The sequence below is a fragment of the Trachypithecus francoisi genome, unplaced genomic scaffold (assembly GCF_009764315.1).
Source record: "Trachypithecus francoisi isolate TF-2019V2 unplaced genomic scaffold, Tfra_2.0 Lachesis_group13, whole genome shotgun sequence".
Lineage (NCBI taxonomy): Eukaryota > Metazoa > Chordata > Mammalia > Primates > Cercopithecidae > Trachypithecus > Trachypithecus francoisi.
The window spans coordinates 18,357,887-18,371,798 of NW_022681458.1; the positions used below are offsets into that span (position 1 = coordinate 18,357,887).

A 13,912-nucleotide genomic window follows, 5' to 3' on the forward strand; every position below is an offset into this window, starting at 1 on the left:
TAATATCTGTAAAAATTATGAGGTTCATTTACTTGTTGTATTTTTCTAACACATTAAAATAAACACATAAATATTAACATTAAAAAAGTTCCTGGCAGGCATGTAATCCCGTGCACTTTGGGAGGCCTAGTCGGGCGGATCACTTGAGGCTACGAGTTCGAGACCAGCCTGGCCAACTTGGCAAAACCCCGTCTCTACTAAAAATACAAAAATTAGTCGGGCGTGGTGGTGCACACCTGTAATCCCGGCTACTCGGGAGACTGAGGCAGGAGAATCACTTGAACCTGCCTGGGAGATGGAGGTTGCAGCGAACCGAGATTGCGCCACTGAACTCCAGTGTGGGCGACAGAGTGAGACCGTCTCAAACAAAAAAAACGTTTCTTACTGTGTACTAACTACTGCCACTTCAGGGTAGCTTAATTTAAATTGCCTCTTGTCACTATCCCTTATTAGCCATTGCCGTGATAAAATACAAGGTCACTCAGATACACAGCTACATTGCCATGTGTCTGTGGAGTGTTTTTTTCTTTTACACAGAGAGAGCTAGTTTCATTTGAGAGTAGATTGCTTCATGTCAATTGTATTTCCTAATTAATCAATCAAATTATACCTAAATGTTGGTATAAAACTTCTTTATGCTGTGGGGAAAACGCTTACCCCAGTGTGCCTGCCACCATTCTCCACCTCAGCAGCCATAGCAGATCAGGGAGCTATTTTCTGCTATGCCTGGATGTGGCTTCAGGATCTTTCTCGAGAAAGCATGGCAAGAATCACTAGAACTGACATTGATATGAAATGAATTCTTCTTACCATTTCAGTTGGTGTGTGCCATTTTGTTTTAATAAGTGAAATGCATGCCAACTAGCCTTTGAAAACTAGTTGTAGACCAGTATAATGAACAATATTGCCTAACATTGGAAAATAGTACAATAATCTGATGGTATGTCAGTTTTTGTGTTACGTTTTAAATGCTCTTTCAAAAAGCTAGCATTAATATACATGATAATAATTTGTCCTTGGTTGATTTGTCAGTTAGCATCATTGTTGATATTTTTTGAGCGCTTACTCTGTGCCAGGCACCATACTTGCATTATCTCATTATATCATTTATTATTAGACTTGATGTGTCTAATCGTCAGTGAGTTTTTAATTTCATAACTTCCGCCTACAATGCTGGTTTCTGAGGGTGGCAAGCATCTTTCTCTTTGATCGCTGGGTACTCAGCAGTTTATTTGTTGTAAGAGTTTCAGGCATGTGCACAGAAGTTAAGTGATAGAATAAAAGAGCACTGGGCAGAGTTCCAGTCACTTGAATTCTGTTCTCAGTCCTACTGTTCTGCCACAAGTCGGTGTGGATTTAGCAAGGGTTACAATGGTAGTCAAAATGGGAAGTCATGAAATACCAAGGAGGGAGAGAAAGTTTCTGACTAGAGTCATTAGGAATATTATTATGGAAGAGAGGTCATTTAAGTCGGCTTTAGGGAATGGCAGCAAGTGGGGCTGGGATGGCATTTCAGGTAAGGTAGGGAAACATAAGGTTTAGGGAATGGCTAGGGCATCATGGGAAATTAGATTGGAAAGATAAATGGGAAACTAGCTTAGGAAGGGCCTGAGTACAGTTTATACCATCTCCACGTGAAAAATTTACTTTAGCTCTGTATGATGGCTAGGACTCTTTGTGAAAGAAGTATTAATGTTAAATTCCATCTGCTGCGGGCCTGAGATTGATGTGTATTTATTCTTAGTTTATTCTTTTTTATTTGTTTATTATTATTATTTTTATTACATTTACTCCAACTGACACCAGGCCTATTCTTAACTTGCTGATGTATGTAGAGAATATACATTGTTCTTAGAAGTTGACTTTACAGCATTACTTTTTATTTTAAACTTAAGTAATTGCTTTTCCATATTAATCTGTTTTGTATGGACTTCACAGTGCTCCCAAGAAGATATTGCTGATAAACTTGGTCTGGATATCTCTGCAACAAAGGCAGTCCACATAAGTAATCCTAAAACAGCTGAATTTCAGGTAAGAATTTTAAGTAGGTGAGAATTCAGGTAAAAACCGAGAGGCACTACATGAGTTAGGAAAAGTCTCTTCAGTTGTTATACCTGAGATGGTGAAATCTTAGAGCTTTTTAATAGTATCTTCTTGGGTAAGTTTATAGTTGGTTATTACGTGCTATGCTGCCAAAAATTCTTAACACTTTTAAAAATAATATTTTCTTGATTAGCTTCATACTGGGTTCTTACTTGCTTTGTATTATCTGGCCCAGTCTCTCTTGTGTGAACTTTCCATTTCATAATTGATTTTTTAACACTATTTTCAGATTTCATCTTTTTTTTTTATTTTTTTTTATTTTTTGAGACAGAGTCTCGCTCTGTTTCTCAGGCTGGAGTACAGTGGCGTGATCTCGGCTCACTGCAACCTCTGCCTCCCAGGTTAAAGCGATTCTCCTGCCTCAGACTCCCATGTAGTTGGGATTATAGGTGCGTGCCATGATGCTTGGCTAATTTTTGTATTTTTAGTAGAGACGGGGTTTCACCATGTTGGTGAGGCTGGTCCTGAACTCCTGACCTCAAGTGATCCACAAAGTGACCTTGGCCTCCCAAAGTGCTGGGATTATAGGCATGAGCCTCTGCACCTAGCCAGATTTCATCTCTTTTCTGTTCATTTGTAATAAAAGAACAAAACCTGTTCCCAGTTCCTCCGTAAGTCATTCACTTTGAAATTGCCCATTATATCAGTTCTTGACTGTGCTGCTTATTTCTTTTATTGTAATTGTCTAAGTTTATTGGCAGTTTCATTTAGAGTTTAGGAATATTTAAATGAGAATGATACTACCTTAATATTAAGTGTTAAGTGATTTGTGTTATAGATTAGGATATTAACTATAAAGGGAGGGCATTTTAAAATTATAACATCTTTGCTTATTAATAACTTTAAATAGTTCTATCTCTTTTATACTAATAAGCTCTTGTTCTCTTTCTCTTGCATGTGCAAATCTGTATGTTTTATAACCCAGATTTTAGAGAAAATCATGTCTTCTTCTAGAATCAAGGGGAATCTTAGAACTGAAAGGCTATATTTTAAAGAAGGTTAATGCTATTATAAATAATATCTGAATTCTGATTTGAAATCATTTCTTTGGATTTTGGTTTTTACTTCTACAAAAATAAGGGATGGGTTAGTTCTAAAAAGAGTTCTAAAAGTTCTGAAAGTGTTTAAATCTAAATTTAAAAATCCTAAATTTTATCTATAGAACCACCTACTAATGTTGTAGATTAGAGCTAGACTAATTAAATAACTAATTGGTAATATATATCAAGTATATGAATTCTTTATCTATATTTAGGGTCAGAACTTTGAAGAATCCTTATACTAATTTTGGAAGGATTAAATAATGAATTGTTATATTTTATTTTCTGAGGTCTAGTTTCCTATTGTTTTTAAATTTTGCCCATGGTGTTCTTTTTAATAAGAGGTATTCAAATTCATTTGCGTAGAATGATTTTTCAGTAAGTCTTAATGGATTTTTGTTTATTCCAAATGCACCTTTTCCTCCCAGTTTTACTTAGACTACTTTTTAAAAAAACTTTATTTTATTTTTATTTGTTTTTTTGAGACAGAGCTTCACTGTCTTGCCCAGGCTGAAGTGCTGTGGCCTGATCTTGGCTCACTGTAACCTCCGCCTCCTGGGTTCAAGCGATTCTTGTGCCCCAGCCTCCCGAGTAGCTGGGATTATAGGCGTGTGCTACCCTACGTTGCTAATTTTTGTACTTTAATAGAGATGGCGTTTTACATGTTGGCCAGGCTGGTCTCGAACTCCCGGCCTCAAGTGATCCACCCCCACCATGGCCTCCCAGAGTGCTGGGATGACATGTGTGAGCCACCTCGCTTGGCCTTTTTTTCAACTTTTATTTTAGATTCAGTTAGTACCTGTGTAGGTCTGTTACAAAGGTATATTGCATAATGTTGAGGTTTGGAGTGTGATTGAACCTGTCACCCAGTAGTGAGCATAGTACCCAACAGGTAGTTTTTCAGCCCGTGCCCCCCACCTCCCTCTTTGCCTTATATTCCCCTGGTGAAGCTTGATAGATTTCTTAAGATGTGGTAACTGTTCTGTTCTTCAGGATTTACATCCTGCCTTATCTATTTTATATAGGTGGAAGGAAAATAATCAGAAATGCATTAAATGTCACTATAAATAGCTGTGGCTTAGCATACTTAAGAATCAATCTTTCTGCGTAAAGTACCTTAAAGATGAAACAGAGTGCCTGTCTTTTGACCTAACAGATTCTATATTTTACCTTGCTTTACCAATAAGTGAGTCCTACCACTACTAATTTGGCTAAGAGGTTTATATTTATGTATGGTTAAGTTAAATGTAAAGTTCTTCATGGGCCTATAACTCAGTTTCTTGTCTAAATCCATTCTGTCTCCTGCATAATTCTTAACTTTGGGCTCTTTTCTGATAGTAAATATGTTAGAGAATGGACAAGATAAAAATGTAGCTTGGTTAAAATATGTAAAATTGTATTATAGTGACAATAAACAAACTTAGAGAATATTACCGCACCCCTTCCAAATTAACAATAATATTCCTTAATCACCTCACATATCCAGTCATTGTGTCAGTTTTCCCAATTGTCAATTTTTTTTTTTTTGAGATGGAGTCTCACTCTGTTGCCAGGCTGGAGTGCAGGGGCGCAATCTTGGCTCACTGCAACCTCCGCCTCCTGGGTTCAAGCGATTCTCCTGCCTCAGCCTCCTGAGTAGCTGGGACTACAGGCGTGCGCCACTACACCCAGCTAATTTTTGTATTTTTAGTAGTTCTCCCCATGTTGGCCAGGATGGTCTCCCATCTCCTGACCTTGTGATCTGCCCATCTCGGCTTCCTATCAAATTTTTTTTTAACAGTTTGAGTTGGTATTCAAATGTGGTTCGTACACTGACATTGATTTATATGCTTTTCATGTCTCTCTTAATCTACAAGTTGTGCCTCTCATCCTTCCATCTTTCTTTTCCTTTCAGTTTGTTTATTGAAGAAACTGAGTCATTTGTCCTACAGAATTATTACATTTAGGATTTTGCTGAATATGTTCCAGTGGCTCCCTAAGTTTCCAGTAAATTGGTAGTTGGATATAGAAGCTTGATCAGATTCAGGTGTAATTTTTTGTATTTCTGTAGGTTTTTAAATATGCAAATAAGGCATATCTATAAAATACACTGATAAAATTAAGTAAAGATTTCTATAACAGTAGTTTGTTTATTGTATTTCAATAAGTTAAATTTCCTTTTAACTTTTAACATTGTAGTTTCGTTTCTGTGAATGGTTTGGGCACTTGCCCTCCAATGGGGAAAATGAACAATATTTAAGCACCATGTCGAAGGCGAATAGCAGCTTGTTGGTGTAGTGAGTGTGATGGGAAAGACGTTCTCTTTTTCATTCAAAACACAGTCTAGCAACTCCATTTAGGGTCTCATGGTTACCTGTGCAGGATCTAAGAGGGTCTGTGTTTTAGCTTGGGTGTTCAGGGCAGACCTCTGTTGGAGAGAACATTTGAGCAGACACTTGAAGGAAGGAAGGAAGCCACATGTGAACCTAAAAGAAGAATGTATGAGCAGAGTAAGCGTGGAGGCCCCAGGATGGAAATCTACTTGCTGACAAGTGTGGCCTCCAGTATGGCTGGAGTGCAGTAAGCCTGTGGGAGCAGCAGGGGTTGAGGGTAGAGAGGAAGGCAGGGCACATCACACAGGGCCCCAGGTAGGCCATGGATTTTATTCAAAATTTAATGGAAACCTCTTGGAGATTTTTGACCAGGGAAGTTGCATGATCTGATTTCCGTCTTAAAGGGCCACGCTGTATGGAGAATAGGCCACAAGGTGGCAGGAGTGGAAGCACAGAAGAACGTTATTCCGTAGTCTAGGGAAAAGATAATAGTGCTTGGGGTATGACTGCAGAGCCCAGACGCTCACAATAATATTATACCACTGCTTATAAAACCCTTCTGGTAACATGTGTTGGAAGCTAATACATTCCGTATAGCTCACGGGGAGAAATTTATTTTACAGACAAAGCAGGAAAGTTTTGCTTTTTTTAAATGTACCAGGGTATGCATTTCTTAGGAACAGTAGGAATGAAATGACTGTACATACTTTCACATTTGCTTTAGTTAATGAAAAGTTTAGAACTGTAGTTACAGCCTACCCATAGCAGCTGTATATATTTTTTAGCACCTACATATTTGTGTTCTGTTTTCCTCATTGTGGTGGTGTTTTAATTACATTTACATTTTTCCTGGTCCTAATTTTGAGTAATTCATATTTAGTCTATTTATGGTTGTATTTATTTATTTGTTTAGAGACAGGGTCTCTGTTGCCTAGGCTGGAGTGTAGTGGTATGATTATAGCTTATTGTAACCTTGAACTCCTGGGCTCAGGCAATTCTCCACCTCAGCCTCCCGAGTAGCTGAAACTGAAGGCATGTATCCATACCCAGCTAATTGTTAAGTTTGTGGAGGTGGTGTTTCGCTATGTTGCCCATACTGGTCTCAAACTGCTAGCCTCAAGTGTCCTCCTACCTTGGCCTCCCAAATCTTTGGGATTACAGGCATGAGCCACGGTGCCTGACTTATATTTAATCTACTTAAACATTTGTATTTCTTGTAGTCTATTTCAATTACTTTGTGAAATGAGGCAGGATATGAAAACTTGCATACATGCATTTGAAATCTTGAAAGCAAACTTTAGTTTTTGAGATGATAATCAATTAGCTGGGTGCAGTGGTATGTACCTGTAGTTCCAGCCACTTGGGAGGCTGAGGCAGGAGGCATTTGCCTACTGCTATAGCGGTTTGAGGCATTTGAGGCTGCAGTGAGCTATGATTGTGCCCGCTGCACTCCACCCTGTGCAAAAGAGTGAGACCGTGTCTCTAAAAAAAGGAAAAATGAAATAATGAATGATAATGAATAAAATAATCATGCCTTAGATATGAGCAAACATATTTAGGTTATATTTGTTTCTCATTTATTTTTTAATCAAATTTATGATTTTTTATTTTGTAAATTTGGAAACCAGAATGTTTTCAGTTCTTTTCAGTTCAATTGCAGTGTCCTGGAGTTGAAAATTGAAAGTGACTTGGATATTTTAGGGCAATGCATTTTCCAGAAGTGTCTTCCTATGAAGCCATAGTCTTTCTGCCATAGTCTTTGTCTTTCACCAAGTTTGTTTGTTTGGGTCGTATTTGGTCAGTGCAATTTCATGTCTTTTCCTGTAGGTGGCACGCACTACCCTTCTTCCTGGCCTCCTGAAGACCATAGCAGCAAATCGTAAGATGCCCCTTCCTCTGAAACTGTTTGAAATCTCCGACATTGTAATAAAAGATTCTAATACAGGTAAGAATAAGTCACCTTTAATTTGATTTGTGTATTTAAAGCATTTTTTTCATTATGAAAACCTTAACTATACATAAAAGCAGAAAAAGTAGTATAATTAGCCCCTATGTACCCATCCCCATCTTCAACAGTTACCAACACATGGACAGGCTTTTTTCATCTATACCACTACCAACTTCCCATATTATTTTAATATGAATCGTAGACATTGTATCATTTCATCAGTAAACACTTCAGTATGTATTTTTTTTTTGAGACAGAGTTTCACTGTGTCACCCAGGCTGCCCAGGCTGGAGTGCAATGGCCTGATATTGGCTCACTGCAACCTCTGCCTCCTGGGTTCAAGTGATTCTTGTGCCTCAGCCTCCTGAGTAGCTGGGATTAAAGGTGTGTGCCACCACACCAGCTAATTTTTGTGTTTTTAGTAGAACTGGTGTTTCACCATGTTAGCCAGGCTGGTCTCAAACTTCCAACCTCAGGTGATCTGTCCGCCTTGGCCTCCCAAAGTGCTGGGATTACAGGCGTGAGCCACCGGCACCCCAATACTTTAGTATGTATTGTTATGCCCAGACCGTTTGTTCCCCGAAAAAAGACCACCAGAGTCCAGAGTCAAAGCCAAGCGGCAAGGATCTTTAATGCAAGTTCGAACTTGGTCCCTCCGTTCCACAACATACAGGAGGGCCCAGAACAATGCGTGCGCTTGCCTTTTATAGCCTAATGTAAACAGGACTTGTAAAGTTGCAGAGGAACGAGGGAATTCTCTAGGTTACAGCATTACAATTGGTTAACATTTTAAGTTTATACATTTAGCAGTTTTTTTATTGGTTCCCGTGCTCTCACAAACGGCTGTTTTCTTATCGGGGATTTTCAGGTGGTGTCCTTCTAAAGTTGAGATATATGGTAGTCTTTGAATTGAAAGATATATGGTAGGGAGTCATATGGTGGGATGAGCCCAGGAAGTTGAGGGATATATGGAGGGGAGACATATGGTGGGATATGTTTATACTGGGCTCAGGAAGTTGAGAGATATATGGCAAGCACTAGTAATTAGAACAGAAAAAGAACAAGACAGGGACTTTCACATTGCTTGTCTATACAACATCTGAAATCTATAGATAACATTATCGGTTAGGTCCGGCATCAACTTTTAACTAGGCTCAAGGCGCCGCCCGGGCTGTCTGCCTGTAGGGTCAACTTCTAACTAGGCTCAAGGCGCCGCCGGGCTGCCTGCCTGTAGATTTCATTTGGTCTCTTTCATTCCTCCCTTTCTCAAGTACCTCTAGAGCCAATCTTGGGTCTTATAAGTCTGATTCTGTTTCAGCGTTTACAGGTTGTTATTGGGCTATGAGGACCATGTGCTGTATGGTGTCAAACCTTTCCCTGACAAACCGCAAAATTCTGTTAATAACACAAGGTCCTACGGTAAGCAGAAATAGTAGACTTAGCAGAGGTCCAAGGAAGGGGGCTAACAGGGGAAACATAGAGGAATTTTACCATTGTCATCATGACACTGAGATTACAAACTTTATAAAGTAATAGAATATTACAAAGTAAGTGGGGGCAGGATGAGAGCACAGGATGGTGTTAACATTAAAATCGCTAATGAAATTTTGGAAACGCATACTCAATTGATAACATTTTATCAGGAAATAGGGTTTGAGAGCAGACAAACTGACTGACCAAAATTTATTAGGTGGGAATTTCCTCATCCTAATAAGCCTGAGAGCACTACAGGAGGCCGGGGCTTATTTCATCCCTTCGGCTTCAACTGTAAAAGGCGGCACGCCTCCAAGGGGGTCGTTTATAGGCCTACCCTCAGAGCGCATTCTCTTTCTCAGGGATATTCCTTGCTGAGAAAAAGAATTCAGCGATATTTCTCCTATTTGCATTCAAAAAGAGAAGAAATATGGCTCTGTTCCATCCGGCTCATCAGCGGCCAGTTCAAGGTTACCTCTCTTGTTCCCTGAACATCACTGTTATCCTGTTCTTTTTTTAAGATGCCCAGAATCTATATTGTTTAAACACACATGCTCTACAAACCATTTGTGCAGTTAACTCAATCATCACAGGGTCCTGAGGTGACATATATCCTTCTCAGCTTACAAAGAAGATGATGGGACTAAGAGATTAAAGTAAAGACATAGGAAATTACAAAAGTATTAAAGTAAAGGCAGACATAAGAAATTACAAAAGTATTAATTTCGGAGAAGTAATAAAATGTCCATGACATCTTCATATTTTATGTTTTTTGCCGTGGCTGTAGCCAGTCCCTCCATTCAAGGTTTCTGACTCCCTGCAACATTTTCTCTCCCTTTTTTTCTATATAAATATGCCATGGCGATGAAGGCTCGTTCGTTTTCTCGATTGTGGCATAGGATTCTTTGACTGGTCCAGCACACACAAGGCTGACTGTAGACGTACTCGGGAGTCTTTCGTCGACTTGTCTTCAATGACCACACTCCAGCATACCCTCACCTTAGAGAAAAGCTTCCAAGTTGGGCACCAGATGAAGGGGTGGCGTGCCCCTCCACATCTGTGGGTGTTTCTCGTTAGGTGGAACGAGAGACTTTAGAAAAGAAATAAGACCCAGAGACAGAGTATAGAGAAAGAAAAGCGGGGCCATGGGACCAGCGCTCAGCTTACAGAGGACCCACGCCAGCCCTTCAGAGTTACTTTCCCGTGTAGTGGGTCCGGGTGCGCTAGCCACCTCCCGTCTGCCTGCTCCCTCCCGCGGCTCAACCTGGGTGGGGGGCTGAGGCCTGCGGCCGGAGAGGTATGGAGGGGGTTCTGTGGACAGTGGGTCCCCGCTATCAGGTAAACAGGTCCTGCAAGGGAAAGTGAGTTGCTGGAATATCAACAACAAGTTATGTCAGTCGCAGGCGCGCTCCAGAAATCTGGGTCAGAACAAGTTATGTCAGTCGCAGGCGCGCTCCAGAAATCTGGGTCAGAACAAGTTATGTCAGTCGCAGGCGCGCTCCAGAAATCTGGGTCAAAATAAGTGCAAACAAGAACCAGATGAGAGCCGGGACGTCTCCCACCGGTCTCTGCTGGCTGTCCTATAGCGCGTCCGCCAGGACGTATGCCAGCTTCAGACCTCGCGAGTCACAGATTCAGGCGGACTTAGAGAGCCGCGAATTCAGACAGGCTAACAGCCTCAGGCGGACTTAAAGAGCCGCGAATTCAGACAGGCTAACAGCCTCAGGCGGACTTAAAGAGCCGCAGGTTCAGAACGGACACAGACAGACAAAGACGAAGACGGGCAAACACAGACGAGCCGGCTCACCTATTAGCAGATCGATCCTAGTAGATCCGTTGACCAGGGGTCTGGTGGGCTTGGGGAATCCCGGGAGAGCCCCCAAATGTTATGCCCAGACCGTTTGTTCCCCGAAAAAAGACCACCAGAGTCCAGAGTCAAAGCCAAGCGGCAAGGATCTTTAATGCAAGTTCGAACTTGGTCCCTCCGTTCCACAACATACAGGAGGGCCCAGAACAATGCGTGCGCTTGCCTTTTATAGCCTAATGTAAACAGGACTTGTAAAGTTGCAGAGGAACGAGGGAATTCTCTAGGTTACAGCATTACAATTGGTTAACATTTTAAGTTTATACATTTAGCAGTTTTTTTATTGGTTCCCGTGCTCTCACAAACGGCTGTTTTCTTATCGGGGATTTTCCAGGTGGTGTCCTTCTAAAGTTGAGATATATGGTAGTCTTTGAATTGAAAGATATATGGTAGGGAGACATATGGTGGGATGAGCCCAGGAAGTTGAGGGATATATGGAGGGGAGACATATGGTGGGATATGTTTATACTGGGCTCAGGAAGTTGAGAGATATATGGCAAGCACTAGTAATTAGAACAGAAAAAGAACAAGACAGGGACTTTCACATTGCTTGTCTATACAACATCTGAAATCTATAGATAACATTATCGGTTAGGTCCGGCATCAACTTTTAACTAGGCTCAAGGCGCCGCCCGGGCTGTCTGCCTGTAGGGTCAACTTCTAACTAGGCTCAAGGCGCCGCCCGGGCTGCCTGCCTGTAGATTTCATTTGGTCTCTTTCAGTATTTCTAAAAGATAAGTACTACCACTTTAGTTTTGTTTGTTTTATAAATTTAATTTTTATGATTAATTTATTTGAATCAGAATTTAAGGTCCAGCTATTTGGTTGCTATCTCTCATTTCTTTTAATGGAAAGCATTTTTCAACAAATAATTTAATAATTAAGAAGATTTCTATTAAAACCTCAACTTGACAAGCACTGTGGAACACTTTCTTATATGACATGATTTGTGTGCATATTGTCTTAACATACTTGATATCATGTCATTCTACTTTAGCAGTGACTGTCCATTGTTACCATTGTACCAGTGACTGCGAATGTGTTTTACCAGTTTTTGTTCCTTTTAAGTAAGCCCTGGACTTGTTAGTACAGTGGGTTGCTTGGTCCACACTTGGAATGTGGTGGTTGTTTAATGAGTATATATTTAGTAAGCACCTCCACTTGATTGCCAAGGAATTCAGTCTCTGATACAAATCTGACTGTTCGAAGCTGTATGTGCATTGGTCCCTTGGTGAGCAGTACCTGAAGTGACTCAGTTGCTGTGTTTCCTTGGTTTCCGGATTTAACAGATCAATTCCTAGCAGTATTTATGCAGCGATGCTTACTGTAGACTCTACAGAATTCAGAGTGTGTTCTTTTGAATCAGTTGACAAAAGCAGAGACCTTATTCTCAATTTCTCCTGAAGAGGATGAACATATTATTCTTAACTTTACAAAGTAGTCACAACTATTGACTGTAAATCGACCTATCTTAGAAATTATAGAGGTACGACCAGAGCTAGTACTGTCCATGGCAAACTCTCCGGCCAAGGCTGGATTCCATCTGTTCCCCAATATTGTCCCATTTAATGGATTGGAAAATTAAGACAGAAAGTGATAATTTGCCCAGGGCTGCATAAAATTTTGAACTTGGAGCTGGAGCCATAGTATATAGGTCTCCGTCACACATCCTTAGAGAATGAAAGTTCATGTTTAATATCACTATGTAGAATTTTCTTTAGGTGGTAAATTTACTATAATAGAAATCAGAAAACATTTTTAGTGCCAGCTACAAATAGTTTCGAATGTTCTTGTGCCTTAAATCCTCCGTTGGTAGAGATAACTGAGAATTTGATATAATTCCATTGTCAAATTTTTCTGTTAGCCTTGAGTTGTTTCCATTCATCTTATTTATTTGCATTTTACATTGTTTTGATCGTTGATGATCTGTTCGTGTTTAGAAATATATGGTTACATTTATAAATCAGGATTAGGTTAATTACATAGGTTTCCTCAAAAGTGTTGTAATACTGTTTCAGCAGTAGGCCTCTTCCCTGATTGCTAGGGCTCCCTGAGGGCTGTGCACGGTTCTGTGGGGCTGGGCATGCTCACAACCAGGCAGAGGGTGCGAGTGAGGAAACTGGGGTTGTTGCAGAGATGGGGCACTTGACAGTATTTTAGTCCTGGGTAGTGGTGCCTTTGCTATTTTTGTTTTAATTTGTGTTTGTTGGAAAGGCCCAGGTATACACTGTACCCTGCTTCTCTTTCTGGCCCCCAAGGCCTATGCTTAGGATGACTTCCTACTGAGAGAGCTGTTCTTTTTTTTTTTTTTTTTTTTTTTTGAGACGGAGTCTTGCTCTGCCACCCAGGCTGGAGTGCAGTGGCCGGATCTCAGCTCACTGCAAGCTCCGCCTCCCGGGTTTACGCCATTCTCCTGCCTCAGCCTCCCGAGTAGCTGGGACTACAGGCGCCCGCCTCGTCGCCCGGCTAGTTTTTTGTATTTTTAAGTAGAGACAGGGTTTCACCGTATTAGCCAGGATGGTCTCGATCTCCTGACCTCGTGATCCGCCCGTCTCGGCCTCCCAAAGTGCTGGGATTGAGAGAGCTATTCTTAAGTGCTAGTGCTATAGGCCATCTTCTAACAGATCACCTAGGTGGCCAGGCGTGTTGGCTTATGCCTGTAATCTCACCGCTTTGGGAGGCCAAGGTGGGAGGATCTTTTGAGCCCAGAAGGTTGAGGCTACAGTAAACTATGTTTACACCAACTGTACTCCAGCCTGGGCAACAGAGTAAGACCCTGTCTCCCCCGCCTTGCAGAAGGAAGGAAGGACTTGGAAGGAAGGAAGGACAAGGAAGGAAGGAAGGACGGACGGACTTAGAAAATCATCGAAGGAAGGAAAGAAGGAAGGAGGGAGGGAGGGAGGAAGGAAGGAAGGAAGGAAGGACTTAGAAAATCATCCCAGAAACTCATATCTTTTAGATTTGCGTAAGGAAGGACTAAGGAAGGAAGGAAGGAAGGAAGGAAGGAAGGACGGACTTAGAAAATCATCCCCAAAACTCATATCTTTTAGATTTGCGTAAGGAAGGACTTAGAAAATCATCCCAGAAACTCAATTCATATATCTTTTAGATTTGTGTTTCTGTGGTACTTTGCTTCCTTGGGAAGGATAGTGTCTATTTCTATAGGAAACCT

The 13,912-nt window shown here is 40.9% G+C and overlaps 1 protein-coding gene across 1 annotated transcript in view; it reads left to right on the forward strand.

The window, feature by feature from the left end:
• Nucleotides 1-13,912, forward strand: part of FARSB (phenylalanyl-tRNA synthetase subunit beta) — an 83,511-nt gene that overhangs the window by 31,648 nt on the left and 37,951 nt on the right. The window contains exons 14-15 of the mRNA XM_033230066.1: nucleotides 1,939-2,031; nucleotides 7,283-7,400. Coding sequence (XP_033085957.1) covers nucleotides 1,939-2,031; nucleotides 7,283-7,400 — 211 coding nt within the window. The remainder of the gene's footprint in view (nucleotides 1-1,938; nucleotides 2,032-7,282; nucleotides 7,401-13,912) is intronic.